The 12456-nt window shown below is 35.2% G+C and overlaps 1 protein-coding gene across 1 annotated transcript; it reads right to left on the reverse strand.

Moving 5' to 3' along the window:
- Positions 1 to 5637: 5637 nt before the first annotated feature.
- On the reverse strand, positions 5638 to 9821 carry LOC121208052 (uncharacterized). The gene is made up of 4 exons (XM_041078571.1): positions 9672 to 9821; positions 9387 to 9587; positions 6310 to 6406; positions 5638 to 6221 (listed from the first exon to the last, which is right to left on the reverse strand). Exons 1-4 carry the CDS (start codon positions 9819 to 9821, stop codon positions 5638 to 5640), a joined length of 1032 nt encoding a protein of 343 aa, XP_040934505.1.
- Between the last annotated feature and the right edge of the window lie 2635 nt (positions 9822 to 12456).

Consider the following 12456-nt stretch of genomic DNA (forward strand, 5'->3'; position numbering starts at 1 on the left):
GATTTTATAAATTTGACCCTAAAATTCGCTGCACTTCTCAAATAGGTCCCTGGCTCGCTAATCCTATGGGGGATGGGTTTTTTCATTCATTTGGTCCTTTGCCCTTTCGCGCCCTTTCACTTTGGTCCCTCTTTATTTATTTTATTATAGTTTTTACTTTTAATTTCATTTTTGTCCTAATTTAGTCCTAAATCTATTTGATTTCAGTTTATTTTCGCAAATTTGTTATTTATTCATTTTAAACCTTTTTTCCTCATATTATTTATTTTAAATTGTTTCATTATTATTTATTTTAAGTTTTTCATATATTATGTATTTTAAACTATTATCCAATTATATATATAGTTTATTTTAAACTATTATATATTATTTATTTCGAATTATTTTTTATGTATATCTTTTATTTTGTTTTGTATATTATTTATTTTAAATTTATTTTTACATATTATTTATTTTAAACTCTTTTATATGTTATTTTAAAGTATTATATATATTATTTATTTTAAATTGCATTGTATATTATTTATTTTAATTTTTTTACTTATTATTTATCTTAAATTATTTTATCTTATTTACTTTAAATTGCTTTACATATTATTTTGTTTCGTTTTCTTCGTTTGTTAATATTGGTATTAAAATGGTTTATTATGTGAATATTGCCATTATATGCTCTAGAAATTATTTATTAATATCTTCATATTGTTGATATTCATTAACATAGCATCTAATTCATGTATTATTATTCTATACTGCATATTGGCTTTTTATTTTATTTCATTTAAATCACATCGTGTATTAAGATCTAATGTGTTTACCCGATATCGATTGTTTTATTTTTACTCCAAACAAAATAAATAACATCATTTTAAATTTCATATTTGCTATTATTTCATAAAAAGAAAATTCTCTAATAAAGGCAATATTCCGTGTTTGGAAATTTGAGAGATCGTGCCCTAACGTATTGGGTTTCGATTTTTCTCGTTTGACCCAAATGACCAAATATCCTTTTAAAATTAAAACGCATGAGTTTTAAAAATCAAAAGACAAGCTTACTTTTGAAGGTTTAAAATGTTGTGTCCTAACGTACAGATGTGGCATTTTATTAGTTCGGGACAAGAAGGTCTTTAGCATCCGTTTCGATTTGTTCAAGCAAATTCTTCGTAAAAATCAACATCAATAAAAAGGGGATCGTATTTTAAATTCTTTTCGAGTTTCTAATTTTCGATGATAAGACATTAATTAATCAATTAGGTACCAATTTTGGGCATGACGAGGGTGTTAATCCATCCTCGTACGTAACCAACTCCCGGACCCGTTTTCTTGAATTTCGTAGACCAAAATTGTTGTTTTAGTAAATCAAAACGTTTTATTAAAATGATCAAACATAAGGTGACTCGATCACACCTTATAAAAAAAAGATTGGTGGCGACTCCCCTGTTTGTTTTAATTTTCAAAATAAAAGTAGACCATTTTTTCAAAAAAAAAAAGGTTTCGACAGCCTCAACTGCCTTAAAATCTGCAGGAAAAGTACATAGGCTGTTCTCATAATCGGTGGACATAGCATAATCTTTTGACACAAAAGCTAATTCAATATTAAAATCAGTAATGGATAGACTACGTATTGTACCAAGCAACCGAATTTTTATAATACCCGGTGTGTCTAATGAAACGTGTCCGTGTCGCTGAAAATGAAAGGTAGAATAGAATTCCAAAACTAGTTCGTAATAAGCACAGTGAGTAAGATCAAAATTTTCAACCCAACCAATATTGTGAAAATAATCTATAACAGCATTTTCAATATTCAAAACAACCAAAACATATATTTATAAACATTTGCAAGCCACTATCTATTTATGTCTGAGACGATCATACCTGTCCCGGTCGGTAGCGAAATTAAATGTGAGATTACCGAGTAAATGGCATTCCAGTGGCAGGATATTGATGTGAGATTGGTAGGTTCGGCTACGTGTAGGTATTGGGCGGTGCTTGTCGGGACTCTCGGAGGGGCCGGCATGAATGGGATGTTTGGCACTATCAGAGTCAGAGTCGATGGAGGAACCAACGACCGATGATGTAGGTTGGGCCGAAGGGCGTGGTGGCCACTGTCAGGATTGGTGGCACGATAGGCCAGGGATTGAATATCTTGGCGGCAGCGGTGGTGGAACGTAAAGAACAAGGCCGTGTGATGGGAAGATGGAGCAGCTTACGAGCGGCACAGAGGAGAGGATGAGCTGTCGGCTTTGGCGAGTCGTGGAGAGAGAAAGTGCGCGGGCGTCGAGCGTGCCAGAGAAGATGCGAAGGAGGGCGAAGAGGGAGGCGATTCGTGCGATGGAGATGAAAAAGATGGTGTGGTTGACGTGTGCGACAGAGAGGAGGATGTTGATGGTGGGTCGTGCAGCGTAGAGGAGGATGGGCGTCGGCCTAGGTTGATGATAAAAGTTGGCTCAGTGGTGGCGTGGCTACGAGTTTGCATCATGTTTGCTGCAAATCGACGATAGGAGGGATGAGAAGAGGGTTCATAGGCTAAGGGGTTTGGGGAAAAATGGTAAAAAAAAAATTTAAGGTTTGGAGGTTATATGTGGCTGAAAGGTGGGTATTTGGCTACAATTTAAGGTTTGGAGGTTATATGTTATTCCTGGTTGGAATAGGGATAAGATAAGGGCTGTTTGCATGCAAAAAAAATTTTCTCCTTTTTCTCTCTATTTTTGCTTCGGTTTACCTAGACTGAAGAAGAGAATTTTATCAATATCCAAAAATAAATAATATAATAAAATAAAATAATAAAATAATAAAATAGTAAAATAAAATATAAAATAAGAAAAATAAATAAAAATAAAGGTTGGGTTGCCTCCCAACAAGCGCTTATTTAACATCGTTAGCTCGACATCGTGAATAGTTTTATGGTGGTTCCAGATGAGTTTTTTCAACCGTGTGGGCTTGAAAATTCTCATAAAATGGCTTCAACCTTGGCCATTAACTATGAATCGCTTTCCTGATTCTTCACTCTCTATGTTAACCGCACCATGTGTGAATACTTCAGTCACAATAAAAGGTCCTTGCCATCGAGACTGAAGCTTACCTGGGAATAATTTTAACACGGAGTTGTAAAGTAACACCTTTTGTCCTACTGAAAAATGCTTCTGAGATATTTTCTTATCATGTAACAACTTTGTCTTGTCTTTATAAATGCGAGCATTTTCATAGGCGTAATTACGAATTTCTATCAATTATTGGATGTTTAATTTCCTTGCCTTTCTTGTGGGTTCTAACTCCATTTTACATTTTCGAACAACCCAATAAGCTTTATGTTCAAATTCTACCGGAAGATGGCAAGCTTTCCCAAAAACAAGTCGATACGGGGCCATGCCAATTGGTCCCTTATACGTCATCTGATAGGCCCAAAGTGCGTCATTTAGCCGAAGACTCCAATCCTTTCGGTTGGGTCGAACTGTTTTCTCTAAAATAGTCTTGATTTCCCTGTTTGAGACTTCTGCTTGGTCGTTCGTTTGGGGATGGTAAGTTGTAGCTATACGGTGGTGAACTCAGTATTTTGTCAATAGTGCCTCCATGACTTTATTGCAAAAGTGGGTGCCACAATCACTGATCAGAGCTCGAGGTGTGCCAAACCTAGAAAAAATAGTTCGTTTTAGAAACTCCACAACAGTTTTAGCATTATCATTACGAGTAGGCTTTACTTCTATCCACTTGGACTGCAAGAATTATATATATGTTTCTAAATGAGGAAATAAATAGGCCAATGAAATCAATGCCCCATACATAAAAAATCTCACATACATGAATCGGGGATAAGGGCATTTAATTCTGTTTAGTGATGTTACCTGTATGTTGGCATTTATTGCAAGACTTACAGAAATTGTATGCGTCTCAAAAAATTGTAGGCTAATATAGCCCACACTCCAATACCTTGTGAGTGGTCTGTTTAGGGCCAAAGTGACCTCCACAAGCTTTTGTATGAAAAAAAGTAAGGATAGAGGTTACCTCAGTTTTTGGAACACATCGTCTTATTATCTGATCTAAACAGTGTTTCCTTAAGTATGGGTTATTGCAGATGTAATATCGAGCCTCTCGTCTAAGCTTGTCCTTCATAGAGTGTGTTAACCCTGATGGCAATGAACCTGTGGCTAGGAAATTTACCATATCTGCATACCATGGGAAACGTGCCTCGGTTAAAAATAGGCTTTCATCAGGGAACTTGTCCTTTATAGGAATGTCATTATCAAGTATTTTTAACCTACTCAAGTGGTCGGCTACCAAGTTTTCGCACCCCTTTTTGTCTCGAATCTCGATGTCAAATCTTAGAGTAGCAAAATCCATCTAATGAGCCTTAGTTTTGCTTCCTTTTTCGCGATCAAGTACCTGAGAGCTGCATGGTCAAAAAAAATAATTACTTTAGATCCCAATAAATATGACTGAAATTTATCCAAAGCAAATACAATAGCTAAGAGTTCTTTTTCTGTGGTGGTATAGTTACTTTGTGCAGCATCTAGGGTTTTTGAGGCATAGCAAATGACATGACGCTCTTTGTCTATCTTTTTCCCTAACACGCCCCCCACACTGCGTTCACTTACATTGCACATAATTGTTTCAATCTGGTGGTTGAACTATAGGAGCGAAAACTAACTTTTGTTTGAGTGTATCAAAAGCCTCTTGCATTTTGGGTCGAACTCAAATTTCTTATCTTTCTGTAATAACTCGCACAATGGTTCAGCTACATTTGAGAAGTTCTTTATAAAACGCCTGTAAAATCCTGCATGGCCAAGGAAAGAACGTATCTCCCTTACGGTAAAGGGATATGGAAAAGAATTTATGATGTCAGTTTTGGCCTTATCGACCTCAATTCCCTAGCTGAAACTATATGACCTAGAATCAAACCTTTGTCTACCATAAAATGACACTTTTCATAATTTAAGACAAGATTAAATTCTATGCACCTATTTAAAATTATCGTGAGATTTTTAAGGCATTCATCAAAATAATTTCCATACACAATAAAATCATCCATAAAAACTTCGATAATTTTTTCCACATATTCAAAAAATATACTCATCATGCATCTCTAGAAGGTGGTTGATGCATTGCAAAGCCCAAATGGATCCTTCTGTACGCAAATGTGCCGAATGGGCATGTAAAAGTGGTTTTTTTCCTAATCCTCTGGTGCAATTGGGATTTGGAAGAAACCTTAGTATCCATCAAGATAACAAAAGTGAGTTTTACCAACTAAACGCTCAAGCATTTGATCTATAAAAGAAAGAGGGAAATGATCTTTTCTAGTGTAAGAATTCAAATCCCTGTAATCAATGTAGACACGCTACCCATTTTGCACTCGGGTTGGTACCAAGTCACTTCCAGCATTTTTCTTTACCGTCAAGCCCATTTTCTTGGGAACGACTTGCACCGGACTTACTCATCTGCTATAAAAAATGGGGTAGATTATGTTAGTATCCAACATCTTGATTATCTCTTTTTTTACCACCTCCATCATATCCGGGTTCAACCGTCTTTGCACCTCTCGCCTTGGTTTCATGTTTTCCTCCATGTAGATTCTGTGTGTGCATGTTAAGGGGCTTATCCCTTTTAAGTCGGCAATGGTCCAGCCAATCACCTTCTTATGTTTTTTTAGTAACTGGATCTTTCTTCTTCGAGCTTAGAGAGTTTATTCGAAACTATGATCAGTAGGGTATTACCTTTCCCCAAAAACGCATATTTAAGATGTTTGGGAAGTGGTTTCAATTCCAAATATGGAGCTTGCACAACAGAAGGTAAAATTTTAGTGTTTGATGGAGACAATAATTCATTAACAGATTCATGATCATCAAATATAAATTCAGATTTATCTTCATAAATTGACTCAAAAGTCTTCTCTAATAATGAGTCAATTATGTCAACACGGTATATACTCAAGATTTCGCTTGGATGACTAATAGCATCGTAAACATTAAAATTCACGATCTCCCCATCAAATTCCATCGTGAGTGTTCCACTTCGAACGTCGATTTTAATGCTAGCGGTACTAAGGAAAGGTTTGCCCAACAAGAGGTTTGAAGATCCAAGAGTGCTATCCTCCTCCATCTCTATCACATAAAAATCTGTAGGGAAAATAATTTTGTTAACTTTTACCAATATGTCCTCAAGGACTCCTTCGGGATGCACAATAGACCTGTCTGCCAACTGAATGATAACACCTATTTTCATCAAAAAACCTGCGTTAAGTGATTCATAAACAGAAAAAAGGCACTACATTTATGGAGGCTCTTAAATCACACATAGCCTTTTTAATTCCCAAATGACCTATTTTGCATGGTATTGCAAACATTCCCCTATCTTTGCATTTCCCTGGCATTTTTCGCTGTAACACTGCAGATACATTCTCACCAACTGTGACAGCCTATTTTTAGGTCAAATCGAAGCAGTGGTTTCAGGACCACTTAACCAAGTCCAATTATTTATTTTATTATTTTATTAATGTTTATAGCATGATAGATTTACCGTGTGAAAATTTCGTAAAGAAATTTTACCATTTAAATGGTTAATTCGATGAAAAGGATTAAATCGCATAAAAGATAAAAGTAGCATTCTATATGTTAGATGTGTTAAACTACTTTGGATTTTGAATATAGTAGCCTTAAATGGTAATTAGACCATTTTAAATGTTAGTGGGCATTAATGGCCTTGTTATATATGTTTTATATGTTTATTAAGTATGGATAAAATGGTAAATTGATTTTAAATGAATTAATAAGTAAAACAAACATAAAATAAAGGCCATTATCATCTTTGTTGGCCGATTTTATCAAATGAAGAAAAGAAAAATACCAAGTTAGGGTTCGGCTAGAAATTTGGCTAGATTAAGCTATGTTTTGCTTCGATTTTTGATAATTTTTACGTTTTTGAGATCGTTGCTTTGTGTTCTATCCTGCCCATACCTCAATTTTTGAAATTTTTGATGATTTTGAAATATGTCATTGTTGAATACTAGTATATTTTGAAGTATTATTCTAGATTATTGATGGATATTGAAATATATGTAAGTTTTATTAAATGAATTTTGACAAAAATGAGCATATGGGATTAAATTGAAAAAGATAGAAATATTGTGGTTAGAAATGTGAAATAAGTGAAAATATGGGCTATTATAATACCATATAGAATTCGGCTAAGGTGGATTGTGGTTAAAAATGTGTAATTTGCCATTTTATGTATAAAGGACTAAATTGTAAAATAGTTAAAATTATGGGAGAAAATATGTAAATTGCCATATATGTGAATTAGGGACTAAATTGAAATGAATAATTACTTAAAATATTGAATTTGATAAATATAGATCAAGATAAACAAATATCGAAACTTGATCGAAGGAAGCAAAAGGTAGACGGGTAAACGAATGTTAACCGAGCAAATACGAGGTAAGTTCGTATAATTAGAATCAAAATTTTCTATACTTGTAATTATTGAATTGAATGTATTTTATTGAAATACTTGAAATATAAATGCCTAGATGATATATTGTATTCATTTCCGAGCTCCGTTTGAACTATGTGAATTTATTGGATACGAGTGACGTGTTACTGAGATCACCGTATTGGTCGAGCTCCTACATTTGTTGTGGATTCACCGTAGCTCATAAGACCTTACTGTTTTAGCTCATTGAAGGTTATCGTTTAGCTCAATATAGCTTACCGTTCAGTTCAAAGGAGCTTACCAACCATGACTCGAAAGAGCATGTACGATGATGAATTGACGGATTACTGGCATTGTTCACTTGATTATCTTTTGAAGTTCTAATAGGTTCAACGGGCTTAAATATTGGTTATTCGGATAAGTTACAGGTTATAAGTGTTAAATATTTCATGTGTGACTTTAGAATTGATGCAAAGTAAAGTACTAATAGATAGCTTTATGCATGTGTTAAATGACTAACATGTGATGAATATTTGTGATTAGGTGATGGTTAAATTAAATTGTTGGCATTTTTATTATTGCTTGATAGTTTATAAATGGTAATTTTAAATTCTAAATTATATGGGCTTACTAAGCTATAAGCTTACTCTGTTTTTGTTTCTATGTCTTATAGAGGTTCGTTAGCTCTCTCGTTCTGGACAAGTTGGAGTTGCACGTCACAGTACTAAATGTTCGAGTGGCATTTTGAACTTGTGAATAATTGTAAATATGGCATGTATAGGCTAGTTTAAATGATGTTAGTTACGATACTTGACAACATGATTTTGGTATGTTTTTGTGTATAAGATAAGCTATGTGATTTGGCTTATTTGGTATCATGTTTTGGTTGTATTTATATGTGCTTAATGATAGTATCTTTTGGTATGGTAATATTTGAATGAAATTATGCAAATGAAGTCTTGATAAATAGATGTTAAATGAATGAGTTGTATATGTGGTTATATAGATATTTGGTTTTATAAATGGTGAGTTTGGATAGAGTTTATAATTTGTATTGAATTGGTCAATTTGGTTACCAATTAAGTTGCATTAATGTGGTCAATTATGAATGTAAATGCTTATGTTTTAGGGTGGCAAATTTGGATTTTCAAATGGCCTATTTTTGTCCACACGGGCAGAGACACAGGCGTGTGTCTCAACCGTGTGTGACACACGGTCATGTTACACGGCTGTGTGTCCCCTGGGGTACCTTACGAATTAAAGTCAGTATACCCTATAGTTTTGAGACGACCTAGACACACGGACGTGTCTATCGGTCGTGTGTGGCACACGGGCGTGTGGTCGGCTGTGTGACCCAAGTCAGTAGCCTCCCGAATTTTCACACGGCCTGGTACATGGGCATGTCTTGTGGACAAGTCAGTATGTATGCCCTGCTTTGCCACGGCTTAGACGTACGGGCGTGTTTAATGCCGTGTGAAGCACACGGCCTGTTCACACGGACGTGTGGTATTTGAAATGTTAAAAATTTCCTAAGCTTCTGAAATTTTTATCTGATATCAATTTAGTCCCAAATGCATGATTAAGATTTTGCATGATTGATTTAAGTACATTTTGAATGTGAATGATTGATGGTTATTGAAATGTGAAGAAATTTGTTAAATAAATGTCTTGATTTGAGTTACAGGTCTGGTAATGCCTCTTAACCTATTCTGGCGATGGTTATGGGTTAGGGGTGTTACACCAACACTTACATTTTCATTACTTGTTAATTTTTGTTTGTTGGTGTAAAGTTCTTTAAGGAATTTGGCATAACATGGAATTTGTCTGATGGCATCCAATAGTGGTATGTTAATCTCGACATTTCTGAATGTTTTGAAGATCTCTTTGTCTTCTTTACTTATTCGACATTGATTCAATCGTCCTGGAAATGGAGGTTGAATTTTAGGAAATGGTGGTTTTTTTCGAACCTGTTCAACATTTTTTGGCTTTTCCTGGGCAATTTCTTGGCCAAGATTTCTCCCAGGATTTGGTTCCAGCATCTTTCCACTTTGCAGCATCATTACATTCACGTTTTGTCTTGGGTTCAGTTCTGTTTGTGACGGAAGCTTCCCTTGAGAACTCATTTTCTCAAGTGATGTGGTCAATTCTCTTACAGATGCCTTGGTTTTCTATTGAAAATCAAGCATATTAGCTGCTAATTTATTGAGCAAAGTTTCTAGAGAATTACTTGAATCTCATGGCCATTGTGGAACCCGATTTTGGTATGGCTGGTTATATCGTGGATTGGCCCCATAACTCAAATTGGGATGGTCCCTCCATCCTGGGTTATAGGTATAAGCGTAGGGGTCATATCGCCTCTGTGGTGGCCCATGGAAATTTCCCACAACGTCCAAATGAGTCATAGTATCGTCATACAAATTGGGACATGCATTAGTTGTATGTTTAGGTATAGCACATATTATGCATAATCAGGCTGGTTTTGCTTTTTCTGCAACAAGAGAATTCACAATATTAGTAATTCTATCAACTTTATCTTCTAAAGTTGAATTACTTAGCTGGTGAACCCTTCTAGAGGGCTCAGGATTGGCTCAAAACTACTGAGTATTTGTAGCCATTATAGATATCAAGTCCCTTGCTTGTTAGGAGTCATGTTGACAAACACTCCTCCACTGGTGACGTCCACTATGTTCATCTTTATGGGTTTCAAGCCTTCATAAAAATATTGGATAAGAGATTGTTTTGTTATACCGTGTTGTGGGCAGCTCGCACACTTCTTAAATCGCTCCCAATAGTCGTAAAGAGACTCTGCTTCTTTTTGCACTATTCCAATGATCTCTCTTCTTAGCTCAGCTTCACATGATGTTGGAAAAAACCTGTTAAGAAACAAACAAGAAAGATCAGCCCAAGTTGTAATAGATCCATGAGGTAAATAAAATAGTTATTCCCTAGCTGAATCTACTAGGGAAAAAGGGAAAGCACGCAATTTGATTTGATCCTCAGTTACCCCTTGAGGTTTCATACTAAGACAAACCATATGAAACTCTTTTAGATGTTTGTGAGGGTTTTCATTTTCCAACCTAGAAAAGTTGGCAATAGCTGGATTAAACTTGACTTCAGTTCATAATTAGTATCCATATTAAGATACACGATGTACAATGGCGGTTGTTCTGCTGGAACTTCGGCCCGAATTATTTGAGTCATTGGTTGATGTGTTAAATTCGGGTTTTCGTTAACCCTAGCTTTAAGCACTTCTTCTGGTGAATCGACTTCTACTTTTTCACTTTCAAGTGTTTCTGTAGGGTTTTTGTTAACCCTAGACTTAACTTCGTCGTCGACTTTGATTTTTCGTGGTAAGTTGATCTGAGTCCCAACCACTCCTGACCGTTTTTTCCGTAACTTTGTCTCTTTGCGATTAGCTCTTGTAGTCTTTTCTATTTTTGAATCAAACGCAAGAATACCTGGAGTTAACCTAGCCATAAGAAACAAAGAAACAAGATTAGTACGTTACTAGTCCTCGGCAACAGTGCCAAAATTTGATGCGATCGTTGAGAGCACCAAAAATATCCTATCCCCATAAAATAATAAAAATAATAGTATAAGGGAAGTAGGGTCAAATCCTCAGGGACCGAATTTGCACAATTGTTTGTTCCTCTAAATCCCAGATAGAATTGTGCGCAAGAAAACCTGCGTACCTGGAAAGATAAAAAAAAATAGAATTAAAAGTTTGGATTAAATTGAAATTACGAAAATTAAAATTGAAATAGTAGAAATAAGTAGAGTTGAGGAAAAATGAGTTTTTATGGGGAGATTCTAGCCTCCGGTTGCCTTGATCTGCCTTGGGTTCAATCCTCGGCTTTTAGATGATCCTTCTCAAATAGAATAAGCCAGTTATTGTGGAAGAGGATGCCTACAACCATCAGCTCCAAGAATTTAGACTTATGATTTAGCAGAACCTGACTCTAGCCAACAATCACTTCTTTGGGATCATTTTATACTAGATCATCACTTCTCAATGGCGAATCCCACGCCATTTTATCTCTTGGGCTCGCCAACTTCTGACACAGTAAGCTAACGAACTGCCCAAAATATACAAAGCGGTCGCCTTTGCATATAATGAAAAGATCACCTTTTAAGGGACATGGACGAAAGTGTCAGCCCCGTAATGCGGAGAAATAATGAATACTCGTCGAGAAGGCTAAGTATGAATCCTAAGCCTCATGAACCCTTTTTGGGGAACTTTGACAACCTTCGGCTAGATAGATTTAGTGGCTCATGTTTTTTGGGGAAAAAGAAATAAATATAATGGAAATGAAATTTTTATTGAAAAAAATATGAAAAGAATAAAAGGCTAAATTTTATGGGGAGAGAATGTTTACAGAAAAAAATCAGTGAAAATTGTGTCACTCCATCCTCTATTTATAGTACTAGAAAACCTAGTCTGTAACGCCCCCACACCCGAGACCATCACCGGAGTCGAGCTTGATGGGTTACGGAACATAATTTATCAATTTAAGAACTTCAAATCATTTGTTTCTACATTCACAGCTTTCTAGCTACTCGCGTCACAGTTACAAGAAAAATCATATCTCGAGTTACGAAACTCGAAATCAAGATCTGTAAATTTTCCCTGAATCTAGACTCATATATCTATTTACTAATTTTTTTCTAGAATTTTTTTATTGAGCAAATTAGTACAGTTTATTCATTAAAGTATCCCCTGTTTCAGGGTTCGACTACTCTGACCTCTGTGCATTACGAATCAGATATATCTATATAAAAAATTTCAATGACTATGAGGTTTGTTTCTATTAAAACTAGACTCAATAAGGAATCTGTACATATAAATAAAAACTTCTAATTATTTTAGTAAATTTATTATGAATTTTTAAAGTCAGAACAGGGGATCCAGAAATCACTCTGGCCCTGTTTTGCAAAAGTTTAAATATCTCATAAAATATAATTTATATTCCTGTTTTGTTCAATCCATATGAAAATAGACTCATTAAGCTTCAATTTCATAACTTACTCATCATTTAT

The sequence above is a fragment of the Gossypium hirsutum genome, chromosome A10, assembly GCF_007990345.1.
Source record: "Gossypium hirsutum isolate 1008001.06 chromosome A10, Gossypium_hirsutum_v2.1, whole genome shotgun sequence".
Taxonomy (NCBI): Eukaryota; Viridiplantae; Streptophyta; class Magnoliopsida; order Malvales; family Malvaceae; genus Gossypium; species Gossypium hirsutum.

Coding starts and splice junctions, on each gene's coding strand:
- LOC121208052 (XM_041078571.1), bottom strand. CDS start 9,821: ATGACTCATTTGGACGTTGTGGGAAATTTCCATGGGCCACCACAGAGG. Junction 9,588..9,671: donor ACCAGCCATACCAAAATCGG/GTTCCACAATGG, acceptor GATTTTCAATAG/AAAACCAAGGCATCTGTAAG. Junction 6,222..6,309: donor TGCAATACCATGCAAAATAG/GTCATTTGGGAA, acceptor CACTTAACGCAG/GTTTTTTGATGAAAATAGGT.